The 23,715-nt window shown below is 42.9% G+C and overlaps 1 protein-coding gene across 1 annotated transcript in view; it reads left to right on the plus strand.

Annotated features, from left to right (window-relative positions):
- Nucleotides 1-4,854: 4,854 nt before the first annotated feature.
- Nucleotides 4,855-23,715, plus strand: part of PCSK2 (proprotein convertase subtilisin/kexin type 2) — a 91,364-nt gene continuing 72,503 nt past the window's right edge. Inside the window, exons 1-2 of the mRNA XM_010211387.2 lie at nucleotides 4,855-5,063; nucleotides 16,909-17,013. Coding sequence (XP_010209689.2) covers nucleotides 4,872-5,063; nucleotides 16,909-17,013 — 297 coding nt within the window. The 5' untranslated portion in view covers nucleotides 4,855-4,871. The remainder of the gene's footprint in view (nucleotides 5,064-16,908; nucleotides 17,014-23,715) is intronic.

A 23,715-nucleotide genomic window follows, 5' to 3' on the forward strand; every position in this document is an offset into this window, starting at 1 on the left:
CTTTAGGATGGTCATGCCGACTTTGGCAATCAGCCCGTAGTAGCTCTCTGTGGGCCAGTCTTCTGTGTTCTGTGCTTTGCTTTCCTCACACCAGTAGCAGAACAAAGCAGTTCAGAACTTGCTGCCACGCACTACCATAGGATGATCCACAGCAAAGGCTGGCTTACCTTCATCTTTCCGAACCGGCTTTCCTTTGAACTTAAAGTGGGCCAGCTCACAGTGATGGGCCTGCAGGACATTTCTGGTTGCATTTCACTTTATTCTTTTCTAGCTGTTCTTTCAATTACACTAATACTCTAGTATTCTGAGTGCGCAGAGAATGTAAGGCTTTACGTCTTCCTTTTCTTCAAGTATGTCTGTTCATTCCCTGTTCTAATAAATTCTAAACATGACCATCAAACCATAGTGTTTCTTTTTCATCCAAGCATGTTTCTTAAAAAATCCAGTTTTTCTTTTTGGAATCTCTGCCCTTTTAACCCTGTTTGTTGTTTGGAATGTAGGTATTATCTTAGAGCCTACTCCAGAGACCACTGAAAGCATGGTTGTGTGCTCACTTCACAACTCTTCCAAGATACATTTAAGTGAAACCCAAGCTTGTACAAAAGGCTGTGCTCTCTCCTAACTGTGAAATTTGATTATTACAATATTCAGTTTCCATCTTTTCAGAGTGCTGCCCCTCACACCTGTTAGGACGATGCAAGATGGAGACAATTTTAGTTCTTGTGCTTAGGAGGCCATTGAATTCCACAGTGAACAAAGAAATTCTTACAAATCCTTCTGCTGTTTTTGCGTGCCACCATGCGGTGTAATCCTCCCAGAAAGAAGCACCTCTGCTAATGTAGCATCCTGAGTGTCAATTTCTTCTTGTAACATAATCATATAATGTAGTAGTTCTTTAAAGATGTAGCCAGCAATCTGTTTGGGAACTAGAATAGTTAAACTAATTTTGTCACTTTTTGACATTTTTGGTTGTTTTGGTTTTGAGTGGTAAAACTGGTAGTGTTGCTTATTCGTCTTCTGATAGATGAGGCAAGATTTATGGTACAGTTTAATTTGTTATACTGCAGTAACTGATATAGCTGGAAAAAAAATGCAAGCTTTCATTCCTCGTGGGTACAACTGTGTTGCTCCTCTCTGGGAGACCCTTTGATATTGCATGGCATGTTGATGAATAAATTGGATGCAAAAACAAAATGGCATTTAGGAAACAGACTAAAACCTGATTAAATGCTAGGTCCTTAAGTATAATTACGAAGTGGGAATCCTTGCTGAAGTTGATTTGTTTCTGGAGAATTTCTAGAGGACTGGGGCCAAGAAATGATCTCCGTAAGATCTTGCTAAATCCAGTGCATCAATATAAATTCATTAGCAGTAAAATGTAGGTTAAGGAAGTCATAAACAATAAAAGATCAGTGCTCAGTGATCGGGACTGTTTGGAAAGCCGCATGGAGGTAAATTACATGTATTGCAATATAACAAGACTTATTTGTCTTAGGGACAAAGATCATTGGCTTTGCTGGGTGTAACAGCCTGTCCTAGAGAGTAGCAACCTGTTCTAGAAACGTTCTGGGCAAGAGGAGAAGTGTGTGTGTCAGTGTGGATACTGAGCTGAACTTCAGGGAGAGCAAATGAAATTGTTGGGCTGGTGAAGCAGTAAGAATTGGAATGTGATGTAACAACCAGCTAACACTGGCCTGACCTCGGGTGAAATACGTAGTGCTGTTATGTTTGCATTCAAGGAGGATGGTTTGAAAAAGGTTTAATGGGAATGGTTGAAGGGCTGGAAAATATGTTTTATATAATGGGACTCAAGGAGTGCTCTCTGGATGTCTTTATCATCTCAACCTTTACGCTACTGGGAAGGAGAAACTTGATAAAAGTTCAACAGTTCAGCAGACATTCGTAACAAAAATAATGCCAAGAAGTCAATGCTGGGCCAATTCATATTTAAAAAGAAGCACAATTACAATTTTAAAAAAATAGCTATAAGCAATCATTAGAACATCTCCAAATGACTATAATGGATCAGTCTTGATTTTTAACTCGATTGCTACATGAAAAAAGAGATTTTTTTTTTACACTCTCAAGTAACCAGAACCATCAAAGCTCTGCATTGTTTTAAGCTAGAGCCAGTCGATGGTATTTCCTTGGCATTGCAATGTCCCTGCCATATATGTTCTCCAGCAACATCACCTTCCATAGTGCTGTCAACTGGCAGTAGAGGTTCTCAGAAAATACTCCATGACTGACCTAAGAAGCATGAACTCCTCACTCAGATGTGTGATTTGGTCCCTCCTTCCAGACGCATGCAGGATCTTGTCTGGATGATTTGATGGAGCCCGGAGGGCCACTCCGCCAAGGCTGTTGTTGATGTTCCTCTTTCTACATACTATGAACGAACTGGAAAGGGGCATGTCAATCCAAAAGAATACCTTTGTGGGAAGAAAGCTTATATGTATTCTCACAGAAGGGGAATTATCTTTGCTTATCTTTGCTTAGAACAGGCATCTAAATGCAAAATTCTATTGACATAGTTTCTTAATGAGGCTGCAGAGATTTTTTTCCTTCTTCACTGTGCCATTTGCAATGCTTTAACTTTTCCCAATAGATGATTTTTTTCCAACATCAATCATCCATTTACAGCACTTCTGTTGATGTAAATGGGCTTTGGATCAGGCTTCATATTACCATTTCCCTTCTGTTTGAATAGGGATTTTCTTTTATCCAGAAGAAGGAGATCAATAATTTGTCCTGACAAATCAACACCCACTTGGATTCACAGTCACATGGTAGACTCTTCTGCCATTTTCTAAAGTGTTTTAGGATAATGGAGGAAGAATCTCCCTTGCTTGTGATCCTCGTTGTTTTCCGATGTCTTTTTTGAGATTGATCTAAGTGTGCCACACCATTTGACTATTTGTAGAACGGATTATGGTAAATCTATTACTTTGTTTGTTTTAAAGACAGTACCAACTTTGCATGTTTTCTGTGCCTTGAGTCTTTCCTGGGGGACTGGTGGGGGGATCAATCAAAGGATTAACCTTTGGAGTGACGGATTAGAAAACATATATGTAGGAACAACCTAAAATGTATCTTGACGTAAGTTTGACTATTCTGCACTGTTCATTTCCACTTGGAGTTTGGAAAACTATAGGTGGATTCTACAGAAAAGAATTCCCATCCCTCTGGGCAGTAGCAATATCTAAAATCCCCCCAGGACATGGAAGTGCCCCCATCCTTGGCTACCCAGCAAAGCGAATGCAGAGGTAGCCTCGTGCCAGCGCCTCTCCTGCAAACACATGTGAGAATCTCTCACTGAGCCTGGACCCCTGCTCCCAGCGAGCTCCAGGCTGGACATGAGGCTTTTCCCCAGTTTTGTCATGGGGACTAGATGATCTCTAGAGGTCCTTTCCAACCCTAAGCATTCTGTGATTCTGTGATTCTGTGAATCCGCGCTTTGCCTTCCGCAGAAAGGCACACAGCGACACCTCGCTCATCGCCCGTGCTGCCAGTGCTGTGGGATGAGGGGTGTGCAGGGACCTGCTGCTCCCTGTGCTCCAAAGTGGGGCTGGGTGTCCCTTGCTCACCCCTGCACCTGGTCTGTGGGGTCCTGCCCAAGGGACAGTGAGCCCAGGAGTGCTCAGCCCTGTGCATAGGGTGTGTGCGTAGGGTGTATGTGGGGGAGTGTGTGGTGTGGTGTATGTGGGGTGTCCGTGGGGTGTAGTGTGTGGGTATGCGTGAGGTGTGAGGAGGGTGGTTTATGTAGGGGTGTCTGTGGTGTGTGTGTGCGGGGGTGTGTATGTGAGGGTATCCATGGGGTTTGTGTACATGGAGGGATGTTGTGTATGTGGGGGTGACCGCGGGGGGTGGGGGGCGTGTATGTGTGGGGTGTGGTGTATGTGGAGGTGTCCATGAGGTGTGTGTGGGGGTGTGGGGCAGGTGTGTGTGGTGTATGTGGGGGTGCGGGTGTGTGGGGGGTGTATGCAAGTATGGGGAGTGTGTGTGGGGGAGGTGTATGCCGGGCAGGGTGTATTCAGGGGTCTCTGTGGGGTGTGTGTAGGGGGCGGGGAGGGTATATGCGGAGGTTACCGTGGGGGTGTGGGGAGGGTGTATGTGGGGCTGTCCGTGGTGTGTGTGGAGAATGGGGACAGTGTATGTGGCAGTGTCCGTGGTGTCCGTGGTGTGTGAGAGGGAAGCGGGGGTATATGTAGGGATGTCCATGCCGGGGTGGTAAGCGGGTGTGTGTGTGTGTGCAGGGCAGGGTGTATGCAGGGGAGGGTGTATGCGAAGGTGTCCGTGGGTGTGTGTGTGTGGGGGGAGGGTGTATGTGGGGATGTGTGTGGGGGGGAGGTGTGTGCGGGTCTGTATGCAGGAGTGTCCGTGTGTGTGGGGGCGGGTGTATGAGGGGTGTGCGTGTGGAGGTGGTGTATGCGGGGGTGTATGAGGGGTGTGCGTGTGGAGGTGGTGTATGCGGAGGTGTGTGTGGGGGGGGCGTGGGCGCGTGTGTGCGGGAAAAGAGGGTGTGTGAGGGACTGGCGGGGCGGAGACAGCGGAGTCCCCGGCGGGGAGCAGCGAGCCGGTAGCTGGAGGGGGGAGGCGGGGGCGCTGCTCCCGCGCCGTGATTGGCAGCGCCGCGGCTCCTGGCGGCGGAGCTGCCCCTCGGCCGCTGCAGAGCGAGAGGCGAGGAGGGGCCGGGGATGCGGTGCTGGCCGCGCGCACGCACCGCACACACGCGCCTTACACCCGCAGGGGCGCCCGCCGGCTCCTTCTTGTAGGTCCTTCATTTTGATTTCATTTTAATTTCCAAGAACCCTCGCGCCGCTCGTTGGCCGCTCCCCGCGGTCGCCTCGGCGGGCGCGCAGCGCGGGGCCATGCTGGCGGGGCCGCTGCTGCTGCGGGGCGCCCTCCTCCTCGTCGTCTTCGTCCTGCTGCTGCTCTTCCTCGTTGGCGCCTCGGCCCGCGCCGCCCTCTACACCAACCATTTCTTGGTGGAGCTGCGCGGCGGGGAGCAGGCGGAGGCCGAGCGGCTGGCGAGCGAGCTGGGCTTCGGCGGCGTGCGCAAGGTAAGCGGGGAGCCGCTCGACGAGGGGGCCCCGCGGGGCAGCCCCTGCCCTCTCCCGCAGCAGCCTCCGCGCGAGCTGCCTCCTGCCGGAGCGCTGGAGACGCTGCCGTGGAAGAGCTTGCACAGAATGGAATGGAACTCCCGTGGGGGGGTCCGACACTAAGTTTGCAAGGGTGACGGCTTCCTTAGGATTCCCTGCTCTTGTCGCAGCAAAAAAGGGCATCCCCAAGCCAGAGAAGCTAACATTGGTAAGCAGCCCACGCATCTCTTGGACAGATACAAGCTGGCAAACTTGAAGTGTCAGCGTCTTTGTGCTGAGGGCCCAGGAAAACACTAGGTAGCCACAGGGGCTGGGAATCTCTTACCAGCTCCTGAGCATCCCAGCTCCACTGGAAATCCCACCATTCAAATAGGTAGATCCCTAAATATCTGAGGGTGCAGCCGGATCCGAGATGAGGATAGGAGGAGAGAAATCCGTGGCATGCCCTGGTCCGTACAACTCTGGGTGGTCCTGGTGCCCGGGCTTGCAGGGGAAGTTGGACGAGCGTCTCTGCTACATGTTGGCTGTTTGGTTTTGTTCTTTTTTGTTTTTCTTGGTAGTTATGCAATGAGAACCTTATCCAACCTCTGAGGAAGTGAATAGGAATCACACCTTGATCATGGATCAGTGAAAGGAATGGAACTCTTGATTTTTTTTTTATAAAAAGAGAGCACATAAAGAAAAAACATGAAGTGAGGCATCCCCTCACCTTGAACTGCCTCGTCTCAATTCCAGCAGAGATTCATAAGAGAAATGAGGGCAAAAGTGTTTTGCTTTGGCCACAGCCAAGTCCTGCTGCTGGGATGCTATGGTGCTTTTGTTTTGGGCTCACAGTCTTGTCCTAGTAGTGGCAGGGCTGGCTGCTGATGCCCTTTGAAAGGGGTCCATGGTGGGGTGGAGGTCAGGTTGTAAGAAACTCCTTAGATAGAGCTCTTTGGTCTATAGTTTTCTCTTTTTATTGCCTACTGTCAGACTGATGAGAGGACAGGATGGTGTCCTTCCACAGACCTTCAATTCTTTCCCCTTTCGCTAGTTGCTTTCAACTGAACCAGTGTCCCAGGCAGGGGGATGTTGCAGGATGAAGAAGGGTGCTTTCTGGGGTGTTAGTTCTTCCCCCTTCCATGGTTCCTGTCCCCGGGGTGCTTGTGCAGGTCTCTGTGGAAATGAGTCTCTTGGCTGCCTGTGTGAGCAGCGAGCAGGAGGGTCCCTCGGGTGCGCTAGGGAGGGTGCCTGCTCCACGGGATGTGCGACAGGGGTGATTCCTTGGGGATGTGGATCTCTCCAGAAAAGCTAGAAAGCCACAAACGCAAGAAAAATCAGCCCTGCTTACCTGCAAGGCAGTGATTTTAAGGAACGGTGAAAGTTTGGAAGGTTTAGCTGTCTCTATTGGAGGATAATCCATCAGAGGCTCATAGCCATCTCGCCTCTGCTTCAGGGCTTGGTGGTGAGCTTGGGCCAGCTACTCTGGTGGCTTGGGGTCTGCTTTACTCTCATGGGGCACATCTAGCGGCTCAACTTGCAGGCTGCAGATTCAGCTTTCGTGGCAGAAGCAGCATTGCTAGGAGTTAAACATGCACGTGGAGGGAAGCAGATCTGTTGGTGGTAAACTCCAAGGAAGGAACCACGTGTATATATGTTGTTGCATGTGTTTTGGACAATAAAACTAATTATTAAACCAAATACAGATACCCTTGGCAGTACCTGAGTAGAGCTATACTCTGAAAAGAGTCACCTCTATTGCAGTGTAGGTATTCCTGCTAGAAATACTTTCTCAACCTTAGCCCAGAATCAGCTTTTTTTTGTCTGTGTGCATATTTAAGATATATACAAGAAGGATTTCTGTTACACTTGTTGTATATCACAGACCTATTTTGCCATCTTTTCACAGGAGCTGATTTATAATTCTATATTTTTAGTGCATATGGCTTTTCACAGTAACAAAGATAAGTCCTGAGCATGTTGTAGTTATTTAACAGATTTCTGTGGAAATGCAAGAGAAAACATTGCTTTGAAGATTGATGTTATGAACAGTTTGATGTCTGTCTAATTGATTCTTTGGCCCGGTTTCCTATCATCATTCTGAAATTGCTACAAGACTTCAGGTGGGCAAAAGTGCATGGTTTAAATTCAGGGCTTTTATAATTGATTGAGTGCTCTGCACTCATGAAAACAGATTTCTTTTTGTAGAATTAGGATCCTGACATTACACTATCTCAGAAACACTGTCCTTTTTTTTTTCTCTCTTTTTTCCCCTGAATTTCCTGAATTCAGAGATTCTCCTTATAATTCCAACTGTTCTTTGAAGCTTTAAAGATTGCATTTTTTCAGTCCACTGTACCTGCAGAAACTGATTCTGTATATTCCTTGTGGAACAAGTGCTGTTGTAAAGAACATTCTTTCCTTAACCATCTTACCAAGGATTCAGGAATCATGAGACAGTCCCCAAAGAACTATGAGAGGACCTTTTTATTCCATCTTTTTATTTGCCTTCTAGCATGATTGCTTCCAAAAGACATTTCTCAGTGCAGGCTAAAGAAGCAATATTTAAGTAAGTGCTGCTTCCTGATTTTGGCATCTTTCCTTTGCAATTCCTTTCTGAAGAGGAGAGTTGTAAGAAGCACTCAGAAAGGTCTCCTAATTGGAGATGGGAGTTTTTGCATCTATTTTTATTTCATAAACAACACATTAAAACAACACAGAGGCAAATACAATCTACAAAATGGTATCATATCTAAATATTCCACTTCTGGTAGTACTGAGGTGAGGCTGTTACATAATTGGCATTCAGTGCTCTCAGGTTTGAAAATAAGAACTGGAGAGGGATTTTAAGACATGGAGAATTGTATATGTCTCGAAGTTTGTATGCTTTTTGTTTTCTTTCCTGGGTATATCACCTGACTTATCAAAAATTATTAACTCTTTCCCCAACTCTTGCAAAAAAACAAGGCAACTCTCTCAGCAGTCCGTTTTTGCTTACGAGGCTGCTGGTTGAGGTGGTGTTGGCCAGGAATTTCATGATGAAACAGTGGTAAATAATTGTTTTGTTTTTTTTTCACATTGCAAAGTGCAGAGTTACTGAAAACAAAACTTCCCAGAGAAACAAGCCATGTTTCTTGCTGCTGTAGCCCACGATTTTTTGCATCCAGACTGGTCAAGGTGGCCGAGCACCTGGGTTGCCCTGCCTATGTGAGGCCTTCTGCTCAGGCCTGCCACTGCAGTGTTTCTGTGCACTAACACGTGTTAAATATTAGCTCTGTGATTTTTGCTAGTCTAGAGGAAAGGATGTTTGTTCCCACCAAGTAATCTCTTATTAAGGAAACAGAAAAACCTCTTTGGAAATGGAAGGTACTTTTTTTTTTTTTTTGTAAGAAAACTGAAAGGTTTAATTTCCTAGATTTCCCTGCTGAAATTTTGTGTTAAGAAAAGATAAGAAAAAGCAAGTTTTGTACAAATGCAAATCGTATATCCACCAAATTTTAATGGATCAGCATAAAAGAGAATGCTGCAGTTTCAAAGAGGTAATCTGAGGTGATATGTTCAAATGAGGAGAAAAAACAATTAATTGTTGGAAAGGTTTGATCCTGCAGCTGGTGAGGGATCCAGGAGCACCAGGTCCCTACTGGCAAGTCTTATTTGCTCCTCTTTACACTTGAGAGAAAACCCATCGATTTTGGTGGAATTAAATCAGAGTTGCACCATGGTAGCTAAGAATTTGCCACATGTATGGTGCGAGGAGTGTGAAAAGAATTTATTCGCTCACCATGGGGTGTTTTCATTTATCTATTTTTGCATTCTGCCTTGGATGCAGAAATAATCCCAGGAGCAAGTGCTTTCACTGGCTAACTCAGAACAACAAGAGCAACAAAAATCTGCTGTTACTAAATATCCCTGCTTATGCCTGTGAAAACTGTAAAGCTGTCAGTGTAAAGAGGAATGTAAAACTCAGTCTCTAGTACATCCCTGAACCACTAAGTTCCTTCGTTACTAGAGGCTCAAATTGGTGTGCTGGCAGAGCTGGAAGTGTCTGGAAGCCTCTGTTTGAAGTTTAAAATAATTATCCTGTCAAGTTTTCATAGCATTCATTAGTTGGAATATAAAACAAGAAGGTCAGACTCCCTACTACAGATACCTGCTGTAACTGCTCTATTGCTGTTTGGAAACAGAGTGTGTTTCTGTTTTTCAGCAAAACACATGCATTAAACCTCACCATTGCAGATAAATTTTTTGTTTACTGGGCCATAGCCCAGTAAACATGAAGATACAAAATTCTGGCTATTTATAAAGCTGCTGCATTTATAATTGTATTTATTCTGTATTGCTTGTGCTCTGCATAATATTTCCTTTTGCAACAGTTCTTTCAATACATTGGCAAAATTGAGCATGTGGTAGAGACCCAGGAAATGCACTACAGTGAGGGTAATTCTTTTTCTGCTTGTATATTGTTTTTTCTGATACTGCAAGCCCAAGTGGGGATTTAAATTCCATTATTTTTCCAAGAATCAGGGAGAAAAATGGAGAATATACCCGAAGAAGTACGTGGTATTTCCAGGAGGTTTTGGTCACAGCAGACCAGTGTTTCATGTGGTGTTCTGGCCTGCTTTCCAGCAGGCGCCCACCTCCTGGCCCTGCCGATGGATTGGAGCCAGTCTTCCCTCCAGGGAAATCCCATCCAAGTACTGCATGTAGTCGCTGCAGTTCCCACTTCATTGCTCTCCCTCATGCATCTCTGTGTGGAAGGTTTCTGAGAGCATGCAGAGATTTCGGTGCTGTGCAAATAGGGTTCCAGGTTTGCGCTGCATGTGACAACTAACGTGGGCAGAACGGATCTCTGTTTCATTCGCTCCAAGTCTGCCAGTGTCTTCGTATATCAAACCTGTGCTACGGGTTTTGTAAGTGAAGGGTGTTATTTTAGTATCAGCACTGGATAAAGACAGACAGTCTGAAGACTGTTTTTAAGAGACAATATGGATACCTATGGCTATTACCTACATCAGCTTCAGATTGCTCTTCTGTCCCAAGGCTACAAACCTCTGCAGCAGAAGAGTAACTGCAACTGTAACGAGCCCTGTTTTGGAAGCCTGTTTTCTGGTATGAGGCCAGATGGACAGATCCTATTGTCATGTCACAACCAGAGCCAGCTGGTCTGGGTTACTGTGGAAGAGCTAGAGCCTTTTGTTTCTACACTAGTAGACCTCATTCAGTCTCAATCACTAGAAAAATAAGTTGTCAATGCTCTTCCAGCTCTGAGGGTAAGTGCCTGTGCCTCCAAACCTGTGGCATCCTTGGCATTGGCCTTGGAGCCTGACCGTGGTCAGGCTCTTTCTGAGCACTGAGGTGCACCCTGGCAACCCTGCATTTCTCTTGCCTTTCAGAAGAATCTACTTTTGTGGGAATGTGAAAGACAATCTTGTATCCTTACACGACATGTCAGGTGCTAAGACACAACATCCTAATGCTAAATTCTGCCAGTCTAATTAAAATATTATACTTGGGAAATCCTCCTGTGCTGTTACAGTCTGTCACATCTGTGGCTAATATCAGTGGGAAATGCAGTAAAAACAACTGTGCTGTGTTTTATAGCTTTGTCCTATAGTGCTATCCCTGTCATCAGAAAACCCTGTCATTTTGCCTTTTTATTTGGACTTTCACAAACACTTAAATATTTCACAAATACGTAAATGAACAGGATGCTGGCTGCAGGTCAGCAGTGCTGGCTGCGCTATAAAAGCTGTGTTGAGCAGCCCAGGTCTCCATATCCCGCCAGCCTCTGGTGGAAGCTGAACCGCTTGGCTGCCAAGGGCAGGATTTTCCTAACTAACCTGCAGGATGTGGGTGTTTTGCTTCTGTTGCAAATGCATGGGAGCTCTGCCTTTAACCCTCCTAAGTTTGTCCCAAAGAGCTAACCCTGTGCTACCCAAACAGAGGTTTTAGGTCAGCCCTGTGCCCACAGGCTGTGCTTTGGGGTGGCCGTCCTGGACAGAGCTGTGCTGCACCTGGGGTGTGCAGCCACCGCACGCAGTTTGGATCCCACGACTGTGGGATCGGATCCCCTTAGACATGGATTTACGGCCGCAGGTCCAAAGTCAGACACGGAAATGTTGGGTGTGTTCCATGAGTGTAGGGACCAATGCTCAAACAGGGAGCTGAACTGGAGTATCTGCTTCCTGCTGAGTAAGAGGGAAATACGGCAGACCTGCTTTCTGCTACAGAACCAAACCTGAAATACCACAAATAGATACTTAACTGTTACTAAGAAGAGACACCGGCAGTGTTACTGGAGGAGTATCGGAAGTCAAAGAGGAGCTAAACAGGGGGATCTCTTTCTTAGATACAGTTAAAGAAATGGGGTATAGCCTGTGCTCTCTAGGAGCTGGAGGATCCTCCTTTCTGCCCATTTGCCCTTTATAAAACACAAGTGAAATGAAGGGCTCTGACTCTAAAATTAGCTCTCTGGGTGACCACTGACTTTTCTCGCTTATTTATAAACGCCAAGTGCAGTAGCAACCTCCCTTCAAGGCTTTGACTGGTGAATTGCCAGGAGCGCCTCAGGGACCTCGTGTTTCCCTGTATCTGTTAACTTTAGAAATGTGCTTCAACCAAATTTAGTGATTTAGGAAGGACTCAGAACCAACTCTCCTCCAGAATTGTCAATTCTGAGTTTGGGTGAAAAAGTATCAAAAATCAGAGTGTGAAGGTGTTTTCAGGTTTGCAAAACTTTTCTGTTAACATGGGCACAATGACAGTTGTGGATCTGAACAGGCCCTTATTCCAGTGTGTTCCTTCTGACCTTACCTCTGAAACTTGGCAGGGAAATGCGCTTTTCTTTTAAGTGTAAAGCCATTCATCTTCTCTTACAATTTAGATATAGTGCAGAATAAAATTCAGATAAAACAATGTGCACTTTTTTTCTCTTTTCTGATGTTCTTAAAATACTCAATTTCAGTCTTCAAAATTCAATTTTTTCTCTTCAGACTGAACATATTTTATTCATGTTAAACGGAGTGTATTCTGGTACAGAAAGCAGTATTCCAGGCTCGAAATGCTCAAGTGCTGTGAGAGACTAAATAAAAACCTGTGTTCGCCTTGCCTGGCTGGAGTAGTAAAATTTAACATCAGTTTTGTTTCTAGCCCATGAGCTTCCCTCTCTCACCCTGTTAAGCTCGTACCCTTCTCCCAGAGCTGATGACTCTTTCTCTTTGAACTGGACTAGCTGCTCCGTGTGGTCTGATGACTGAAACCCCCATGTGAAGCTCCCTGTCTGTTAGTGCTTGGCAGCCTGGTATTAAACAGACATGGAGAAGAAAGAAAACGAAGATTTTGAAAAGGAACAGAGCTACAGATCCTCCTCAGGTGCTGGTTTAAGGCAGATATCTTTGCATTAGTGCAGTTCATGCTTTTTTGTGCTTTCTTTCGTAGCTCTTGCCAGTAACCTGCTAGTTTTGGTTCAAGCTGCTTTTGGTCCAAGCTGCCCTAAAGTCTGAGTTCATGACTTAGCTTTCAGGTGCTCCATCGACTGAGTCCTTGTATGTGTGTTTGTGTCTTATGCATGTTGCTACATGGAATTAAATTAAAAATTATGCTGAAATGCTGAGGTGCAGGAGGTTAGTGGGCAGCCACATCTTGTCTCGCTCCATGCCATAGTACTGGTAATTGTCAGCAAGGGCACACTCTACCATAACACTATGCTTTTAATATATGAAATTATTTTTATTTCAATGTTTTTAGAAATAATTTGACATCAGGTTCAAGCGTGACAATATTAGTCAAACTGTTCAGTTATGTGCTTAGAAGGAGAGATGGGATGTGGCTTGGGACAGGGATAAATGGCCCTTTGTCGGTTCTGCTGATTGCTGTCAGCAGAATTGATCCAGCTTAGCTAGAAATACCACTGAAATGTGCAGAATCTAATTAAATCAAAGTATTTCTTAGAGTTTTCGTACCAGTTTTCCCTAAGGCAGATGTGCTTATATAAGTAAGGGATTTCCATCATGTATTATTTAAATTTATTTAAATATTTACCAAATATCTGTTGCTAAAAAGGTACCTGATCACATGCATATATATTACGTGTGTGTGTATGAACATAAATATGTATTGATGATATCACTTCACATTTTAGTGTTTCTGTGGTGCGCCCAGAGGAGCCCTGTTGTCAGAGGCAGACACGAACAGTGCACGAACTCCTGGCCTGTGGTAACAAAATGTAGAAGTGGCCAAAGGCAGTTATTTTGTGCTTAGAGCATTAAACGTCACCAGCTGATTGAACTTCAGTTGATAAGCTGGGTCAAAATCTGTACATTTTCTGGCTGTGATCTAATTTGTACTGCAAAATTGAGGAGTAATTCCATGAAATCATGACTAGCAGGAGCACGTTTTGAAGTGTGCCCCAAGGAATGGCTAGAGTCTAATTTCTCTTCTTCGTTTTTGCTTTCTTTACCAGTAAATTCTCCCAAGTTGTGAAAAATTTCACTTTGTGTTGCTGACATCTGTTTTAAGAAAACTGAGTTAATTTTGACTTTTGGTAGAATCGTACTTACTTTATTAACCTAAATAATGAGTATGTTTACCAGTTGTATATGTGGTTGTTATGGAGCCACTTAGTTGAGTGACTGGAAGAGGCTGCATCTCATTTTCCCAGTGGCCAAATATTGCTGCGAGAAACGATAACATGAGCGCTAGGTGCTCATGACGACTTGTCTTGGTGCCGAGCTCCGTAATTCCTCCCGGGGCTGGGGTGAGAGCGTCTCCATCTTGCAGGTCTCTCATCATCCACGTTCAAGGACAAAATGGTTATTGCTACGTTTTTACATTGGATTTTCAAATGAACAGTGGCAATAACCGACTCTGGATAGTGAGTCTGATTCAGACCAAACAGCCTAATGGTAGTGTTAGCATCTGAGGAATTATGTAATCCAAATCTAGAGAGTCTTCTTCTTTAGCTGTTTTCAACAACACACCTGATCGACAGAATCACTATCTTTTACAGTTACTTGTGAGTAATGGATTAAACTCCCTAAAATGCAGAGATCCATTTACATAAACTAGAATAACCCTTTCAAAAGTCTGAAAAAATGTCCATTCACATAAACTAGAATAACTCTCTTAAAGGCCTTAAATTACTTCTTTAAGTCACTGTTAGAACTAATAGCAAATCCACAATATTAGCACTGCTGACTTAAACTGGTTTTGTGGGATAAAGCTCTTCAGTGACAAATTTGACAGTGATGTAACTATGGTGAGTCCTTGTACTACAGACCAAATTCCAAATACTGCAAATCTGAAACTGAATTGGGGAACAGTGTTTTCTAAGCTCTTGGCAGCACCTGCAAGAACAAAAGTGATAAGAATTAGCCTTTTACAATCAGAATCAAGCTGCCCAAAAGTAGACAAGAGATGGGTTTCTGGGACTCAGTGCAGCTCATTTTAAGATGACCACCTAAAATAGGCCAGATGAAACATGCTCTGAAAATGCTACAAACTGGGGGGACTCAGGTGAATTGCATGCGGACATCCAAGTGAACATGCAAGCACAGGAGCCTGGAACTGCTTCCAATTTTTCCACAGAAAAAAACAAACAAAGAAACAAACAAAAAAAAACCCCAAAAAACCCAGATATCTCGAGGTGACAGACATGCTAAAACAGTGTGAAATGTGAAACATTCCTGCTCCCTTCCTTGATGGACTGTACGTGCCAGCCATTTCTCTGCTAGATAAGCCCCATTTATTTTATGTAGTTGAACATCAAATTTCTGAAAATTATTGTTGGGTTTTCAACCTTTCTAGGAAGGAGGTTAAGCAGGATTTCATATAGTATAGTTAGTAGAGTATAGATAGTATTGTTAAAAATCACAAGGATGTTGCAAAGCTGACAAATTCTGCATTTTGCTCAAATAAGGATTTTGCTCCCCTTACTGTGTTTTGTTTGTGATTTTGATTTTACTTGCATAATTTTTTTCACCTGTAATTTTAGACAAATATAGCAAATAATGAAGTGCTGGTTGTTCCTGGGCTCCTAGACAGTCCTTCACAGATACATTGCACTGCACCTTATGTACTTCAAGGCAAGAGTAGACTCTTTTCTAAATCTAAACAGTTCTCCTCAAGTGCCTTCCAATAATTTGTTATCTTGCATAATTGCTAATTTTCCCTGGAGGGCAGAAGGCTTCACTCTTCTCTTACACAACAAACCTGATCCACAGGCAAAAATAATAAGCACGCAATAGATATTTCCAGATATCTTCAAAACTGCTGTGTCATATGTAAGGGAAGTTGCTTAGTTTTTTTCCTGCGTATTTTTTGAGACTTAAAGTGATATATCCTGCATGAGGATTAAGAGGCTATCTAAAGATGAATCTAGTGATAAAATTTGGATTTGGAGCATCCTTGTTAACCTTCATGTAAAGGTGTCATGTTTAGACTTTTTTTTTAATGATGAAGCATCTGTTTAAAAAAAAAAAAAAAAAAAAAAAAACAGAATTTTGACCTTAAGAGCAATGGCTCTGTCAGTAGATATGTAGTATAGAAGACCTATGTGGGTTCTGCCATTAGCTTTTTGTAGTCTCATTTCTTCTGGTTCAGCTGTTATATGTTTTTTGTTTTGTTTTGTTTTTTACACATTATAGAGCTGATGCAAAATTCTCTGATAACTTGCCCAGAAGAGCTCTCCAGACAACACCACTAATCAGCTTTAAGGGACCACAATGGTTTTGATTAAATCTCCTTAACCTTTTTTATATACTTAATACAAAGTCTTCTATTGGAACAAAATGTTTAGATTAGTTAGTTATTTTAAGTTACTTTGTGCTAATGCATTTTTATATCATAGTGAATAAAGTTTTAAGAGCTAGAACTTCAGTGTTTTGATTTTATTGAAATATTCAATTAAAATACAAAAAAAAACTTTGAAAAAAACAGTTATTCATTTTTGGCATGTCACTGAAATTTAAACATTCAAAATTTCACTGTGTGCAAGTGACATTTCTGTTGCCACCCAATTCCATATGCCGTAATATGTTTGCAGCACACTAGCAGATGTAATGATAGATGTAAAAGGGGTAATGCCCTCATGGCTGTTTTGAACTGTTTCCTGTAATCATTTTATGTACAGGCTAGTCTAAACTTTGCAATTGAAACATCAGAGCATTAACATAGAACTCCTTGAGAAGCGCCTATTTCTTTCAGGTTCTACAATCTATTTAAGGCTTGGCTTAAAAAATACAGTGGGTCAGAGTTAAACAGTCAACTGGAATCTCCCTGTTAAGACGGAATGAGGAGAACGTTGCAGACTTAGTGACACAAATGGCACTTTTGAGCTGACTGCAGGAGGCAACGTGCTCTTCTTGAAGAGCACGAAGGCTCAGAAAAGCATTTGAGCAATGCCTTATTGATGAAGGTGGTTGTGGTGGTTTTAAATCCAGTTCATTTTATTCTTTAAATGCAGTTCATTTTATTCTTTTTTTTTCCTTTTTCCTGGCTTTCTCAGGAAGTAGGAAATAATCCTATGCCAATGTGGGAAGCCCTACAGAAATATTTGTATTGTTGACCTTAAACATAAGGTAGAAATACAACCAAGTGTTTACAAGTGAAATAACACCTCTAGCACAGGTAATACCTCTAAACATGTAGCAAATAATCTGAATGGTACTAGGCACATTGTTCAAAAGTAACATTCTCAAGAGTGTTTGCTGCAATTTGGGGTAAGTCTTCAAGTGTTGCCATGGCTTCCTGATGCTTCCCAGGTAGAAGTTTGCCAGGTTGTCTTTCTTATGAACCACTAGCTACATGGTTTATTTTCTGTCTTCCACAGCTGCATTTTCTAGATACTGGGTACTTCTTTTACCACAATGGCATTGCCAAGGCGAGAAGACGACGCAGCCTTCAACACAGGCTTCGCCTGGAAAAGGATTCCAGGGTAAGTGTTTCACCATTATTTGCATCTGTTGTGTTCTGTTTTATAGGGATAAAAACACAGATTGTTGTGGTGCAATCATTCTTTGATGTTTAAGTTTGCTGTACACACACATACACCACAGGGGCAGGTTCTGCGGCCCAGGCTTGAAGCACTCCCTTCTGATGCAGCAGGACCAGTTGCCTGCTAAGTCTGTCAAACTTTAGTTTTGCCTTCAGAAATTCAGTCTGCAAACAGCGTGTTTACTTTACAGAAGCGTAAGCCACGGGGACAGCAGGGAAAAGCCCTTTCTACAGAAGGCTGTGAGCTGGATTTGGCAAAATCTTCTTTCTTTTCTTCAAAGTTGTTACAGCAGAGTAGCACTGGGCTGGAGTGGAGCCAGATTTCCCCCCCAAAAATTATTTACTCTTCAAAGCAAGTAGATAAGCTTAGGGAATGGTATCATGAGAGCACATAGATTATTTGTTAATCCTTCAGCAGGCTTTGAACTGTCTGTATTGGTGAGGAAAAGGAATCACAGCTAGGGCCAATGATTTCTTAAGAATACTCCAAAACACTACTGAAGGAAAAAAAAATCCAATGCCTGTATGTTTTTTTTTATATGTCTATTATTGCCAGCCCCATAGCCTGATGGTGAGATGGTGAGGGCTGAGTGAGGTCGAATGTCCTGAGGCTGTCGCAGGTGTCTCAGGGCAGTCATTCAGCCTGTTTTTCAGTGCTCAAAGCTGCCTCCTCCTGGCCCCCTTTTTTAAAAACGGTAACACTCAGAGCAAGGAGCTATGAGGAGGAGATCTATTCAGCCCAGCTTGAGTAGAAACTGGAAACAAATATTTCTGTAAAGCTCTGAAAAATTTGCAAGCATTTCAGAACCCACAGATTCTCAGGGCAGTCCCATAACTTGGCAATCCAGTGCTGATCCCAGACTGGCTCTCGAACTGCCTGGCTCTAGACTTAGTGCCTGCTGTGACAAAACGCTGTTACGGGCAGCTTCAGTGAATCTGCCTTCTCTTTTGTAGTCATCTTAATTTGTGGTCTCTGGGCTCTTACTCAGCTTCTTTCATGTGCAACAAAATGTTATTTTTGCTGGTGATCTCCCCTTCTTCCTGGAGGCACATGCTGCTGCCTTGGCTCCCTGGCTGCCTTGGTCTCAATTAATAAAGTCTCCTGTTGAAAGAACAAAGAATATCCCTGTGTGAGGAAGAGGATGACCCTGTCTGTATCCTGACTCTGAAGACCTTTTGGCCCCTGAGATGGAAGCAGCAATCCAGTTACATGTGTGACACGACATTTTTCTCATCACATCCTCCTAGCTATTCTGTCCTACCAGACAGTCTTTCAGCTTTTATGATACTAAATAGGTCAGATGCTTCTTGTAATATATTTTGGAAACAATTAAAAGCATCACTTTTTATTTCTCATTTTTTCTCTGTTTTTTTTTAATGCACACTTCAGAGAAGCTATTAAAATTCCAGTCATTCTTTTATATAAGCAGAAGCATAAATTGTGTTGACAGCACTTAATTTCAAACCGCACCAATAATTTCTAAATTTAATGGCGTCTTTCTAAACTATTTACTCTCCTTTTTATGTAGCAACAAATGTCAGCACTGTCATGGTTAATATGTTCACATGTGAAGCCAAGAATAAAATGTTACTGTCGCTAGGCTTAGCAGGAAGCAAACTGACTGCTGCCAGCTCAGGGCCTCGGAAATCTCTGAGAAACCACCATGGTAAATGCTGTAGTTGCTGACCTCTATTCCAGTTTTGTGAGAAAGCAGGCTGCAGTTGTTCTGTATATTTTTCTCTTATAGAAATTACAATTCCTAGCTGATTTTAAATATTAGTTGCAAAACAGCGCAGATGTTCACTCAATTAATTAATGTTCTTTAATCAGCTAAGTCCCTTGAGGAACCGTGTCGGTTTTTCAGGAGTCCTGGGAGATAGATGGCAGAGCACCAGGCAAACAGGTTACTGCCTCATCCTCATGCTCTGCATGCCTTCTAAAATGTTGGGAAAGGCTTCACTATGCAGAATTTACTGTATGTTTTTATCAAAATGATTTCTGAGATGTGCTAAATACATGCAGCACTTGTGTACTGAAAGTCATCTGTGTGGGAAGGGAGTGGGAATGGGGTGTTATTAAGGTGCCTTTCTAGAGATCCAGCAAGAGCATCTTCATTCCAGGGAACAGCCTCAAATATGATTAATTTGACATCAGTTAATGTTGCTGAAGCTTGAAGCAATCCTGGCAGCAGGCGAGAGCAGACACATATAAAGTATTGTGCTACTGAACTGGAGCAAAGTGCAGGCGCATGAAGTGCTGCAGCTTTTGCTGTCAGCCCAGAGCTCGCAGGGATCCTCGTTGCCAAGCTGGAAATACCACAGGGACAGTTTGAACTGCTTCAAACAGAGCAGTGTAGTTATTTCAGTTGTTGGAGGTGGAGAAAAACTTTCAGGAGAGGCTTGCTCGGAAGGTACTCTTCCCACAGTGGCAAATTTCCGTAATTTCTAGTTGCACTTCAGTTTTGATGTTCTACATGTTCCTTTGGGGCAAAATAGATTTTGGGCCAGAAAATCCTTTTAAATCTTCTAACTGATAAAGCTAGAAGTTTTAACGAGATAAGACATAGCAGGAAGCTTTTTTTTCCCTTCCCCTCTTGTATATATCTCTTAAAAGTTCTAGCTGGAGTCCGGAGTTTGCAATGTAGTGTTATTTTAACCCCCATTTTTGGGCTAGGTCCATGACTTCATTTGCAGGGTAGGTTCAATCAATTAAAAGAATATGTTCATTCGGTCTGGGCTAATGCCAATGGAGTCCCAGAGAGGGAGTCACTTTCCCAGTCTGCTAGTAGGACGGTTTGTAGGAAGGTTCCTGTGTTTCCTAGGAACAAAAAAAGGCAAGTTTATCTTTAACATCTGGGACAAGAAATTACTGGAAGTGCAAACCACACTGACTGTGCAGATGTAAGTTGCAGGTGGAAAATACTACAATCATTTGAAAAAAAAATGTTTATGTAAGAGATTTAGTGCTTAGCTTCTCTGAAAAGCTGTTACAGAACTTAACTTTTGCATGTCTTGAATTTCAAATAGTGTATTTGAATTTAGTTGAAATTAGAAATTACTTTATAATTTGAAATTATGAAGTATATATAGTGGTTTTCTACTTTTTTGACTTTTAAAATAATCTGATGTCTTGCAGCATGTATTAATGTGAGAGATGTAAGTGATGGAAAAAGTCACACCTTCTCAATGGGTAATATAGTGCTCTCCATAAGAGATAATGTTTTCATCTGCTTTTATCTATTAATTGCTTCAGCTGAAATTTTCCAAATCGAAGCCTTAGGTTTGTTTTTTGTGGTACTTTGCTCACAGTATCTGCTGTTCTTTGTCTTGGAGCTGCAAGCAGGAAGTCTCTCCTCACACAAGGTTAGGGCTAAATTACATTTTCCAAGTGCAACTTTCCTGGGAGCCTCGCTTCTACCAGAGCAAATGCCTGTCTTTAGTTGTGTGTCTCCAATGTTACTGCTTTGGAAAAATAAATCAGGAAGATGGAGATATTTTCTGCTGTATTTTTTGTTAGGGTTCCTGCCTTCTAAAATACAGCAGAGCGAGAATGGGAAGCAGAGCCCTTCTGGCTCCCCCATAGCTAAAGGAAAACAATGGGATTTCCCTCATGCAAAGTAATTTTTAAAACTGCTTTAGATTCTGGTCTCCTGCAGAGAGACTTAGTTATATTATTAAGAGATGTTTTGAAATGTGGACACACAAAAAAAGTGTACAGTCCTTATGTTACTTTTTAAAGCTGTACTGGTGTATTTTTCCTGATGTGGGGTATTTTCCTTTGGCAAATAGCCTTCTATTGAAGGAGCAGGAGCTGAAACTCAGTTTATTCTCTCAGAGATTATTTTGCTTTCTTTCAAGTGTTAGGTAAAACCATTTTCGTCCCACACAGTCTCTCCTGTCAGACAGCTGCCAAGATTAATCCCACTCAAGAAAGAAGCTTTAATACACAGAGGAGAGCTGAGTACCATTACTGATATCTGTATGCAAGTGAATTTGTGGTGGTGTTGGGTGAGTAGATATAAATGTGTGTGGATGGAGGGAAAGTGAAATGAAAATCTTTCACTGAGAGTGAGTGAGCTTGGAGCTCGGACCATGACTTCTTTGGAAATAAACATCCAGGTGATGGCGATTGCCCTGTTTTTCTGAAAGGGATTAGAAGGGGAAACCCAGCTGATATGTGTACAGGAACAGTAGCCTGTTGGGATGGGAGCCACCAGCCTGTTGTTTCCTCAAAGGAGGGTGAGTTCTCCATAATTGCTGGTGGAGACGAAAACTGCTTCTCCAGCCTCTGGTACTGGTGGCAGGCAATTCTGTTCATTGAACATGGAAATGAATACAGTTAATTGCTATGTTATTTTAATTAAAATGAATGTATATGCCATTTCCATTCCTGCTCCATGCCTCCCATTTTGATTTACTAGCTTTCTGGCTGATGCCACTTACCTCCGTTCCCTGATAAGCTTCTCTGTCTTAATGATCCTGATCAAGCCCCTTCCTGTTCCCTGTGATCCTCTAACTTGGAAAAGTTTAGAGCTGCCATCAGTTTTATGAGACATTTGGGCAGCGTTATACGAGCACTGGTGGCATCCTTTTGGAAGGAAATGGGACATTAAGTAATAAAAGCTCAGTTTAAGTACCTGTAATAAATATTGAACAGCCAAAGAAAGCTCATTAGAGGAAATGTCCTCTCTCCAGTACTGAAATAAAACCGGCCACCCTCAAACCTGCACACTGTTGGCTGCTTGGCACTGCCAGCATCTTCACGAAACAAGAACTGAAGAGTGTTTTCTCATCAGTTACCCTGACGAAATGAGGCACGCTGGGCAGAAAACAGTATCTTCCACAAATGGATAACTGTTCTACCTGTTTTGGTAGAAAGTCATCTTAGGCGATATCTAGTGTATCCAAGGAATGGCTTCCAAGAGTTTGTCCCAGTTCACAGAGGAAGGCGTGATTCTTGTATTAGTAACTTTATCAGGTCTGCCCCATCTTGAACATCATTCATTTTCCCTTCTCATTCAGCTCAGAGTTCCTTTCTAAATTTTGTTTCTAGTTCATAGAAACAGTTGGCAAGCAGGATAAGAAAAGATTATCCTGAGGACACTAGTCAGCTGTAGGGACTAGTAATTTAATAATTGATATGTGTCTTAATTTAACACCTAAATGAAACATTTTGCTTTTATGAGTCAAAGTTAATACACTGCAAGATAATAAAGTGATAAGTCAAGACAGTTCTATGCAAATACACTTAGAAGTTTTCCACAGCAAAAGTACCAATGTGCTGTACATCTGGAGGCACCTGGGGCTGTGTGGTTTCCTTGATGCCTGCTTGAAATTCCTGGTCAGACAGTTGTCTTGCCTGACATACGGCTGCCTCATCCTGCCTCGGGCCCTGGGGTGGTACAGCTGTCCCCTTGAGGCCCCTCCAGACACATTCTGTCTGGTTTGCATATAGCTGAGGTGGTACTGGGTGGGGCAGGGCAAGGAAAATAACCTCTGTGCCCTGTTCGTTGGTGCAAGTTGTCCCCTTCTTGGTCATGTTGAAAGCAGCAGCGATGGGTGGCAGCAAGGTGAAGGCTGCTGCCTTGGGGTCATGGCTGTCCCAGCCCTGCACAGTTGCTGCGCTCCTTCCTTTGGCCAAAGCTCAGTTCAGGACAGCTGGGCTTGACTTGGAAGAGCACTTGTGCTTTGGGGTGGCAAAACCACAGGGGATTTGGAGTGTGTGCCCTCTCCTTCCAAGTTACTAGCATTAGAGCAATGACAAAATCCAGGCCCTCAGGACCACAACAAGATGTGGGAGAGAGTCTGTTTTGCTTTGGCAAGTGTCTGAGCCTCACAGAAAATTTGGCATATTGGAGGCATCTGAGAGAAAACCTTTTTAAAAGACTGGGAATATACTAGATGACGTATGTTTTGGGAAGACTATGGAAGTACTAAAAATACTATCCCTGGTAGTGTATGATGCCCATACTTTTTAGACTGTAACGTAGAATATTTGGAATGAAGCAAAAGAGATTTATAACAGTTTATTTCTCTTTTGCCTTGACTTTAGAAAAACAGCATTTGCTTTATATGTCATCAGCAATAAATAAAAAGCAGTGCAATCAGGGATGCGCAATTTAATCAAGATCAACATAACTCTGGAACATTTTTGCCTTGGTATAATTTTCTAGGACATTTGACTATATTGTACCAGGGCTTATATCACAGGGTTCTGATTCTGTGTGTGTGTGTGTGGGCGGGGGTGTATATATATACACACTCACAAACTCACATATACTCTATACTAAGAGATACAGGCTGAATAGAATTGCTATAGTGGTATATGTTACTATGCCACATAATAAATGTATTATGCAGTGCCTGCATTCTTACCATTTGACGTGCTTTGCTTCTGTTTAAAGTTTGATGACTGTTTTTTTTTTTTTTTGTGAACAGCATTTCAGCCTATTCATTTATGAGCTGCAGCTCATTCTGTAATCCACATCTACCAAATATGTAAGCAGTATCCTATGTGTGTGTGTGTATATATATATATATATATATATATATATATATATAAATAAAATCATCACTGGCCGCCCAGCAAGGAGGCCAACAAGGAGTTGTAATGTGGAATCAGTGCTTGTGTGCATGATGTGTT

The sequence above is a fragment of the Tinamus guttatus genome, unplaced genomic scaffold (genome assembly GCF_059628265.1).
Source record: "Tinamus guttatus ecotype Peru unplaced genomic scaffold, ASM5962826v1 Tinamus_guttatus_pri_ptg000090l, whole genome shotgun sequence".
NCBI lineage: Eukaryota > Metazoa > Chordata > Aves > Tinamiformes > Tinamidae > Tinamus > Tinamus guttatus.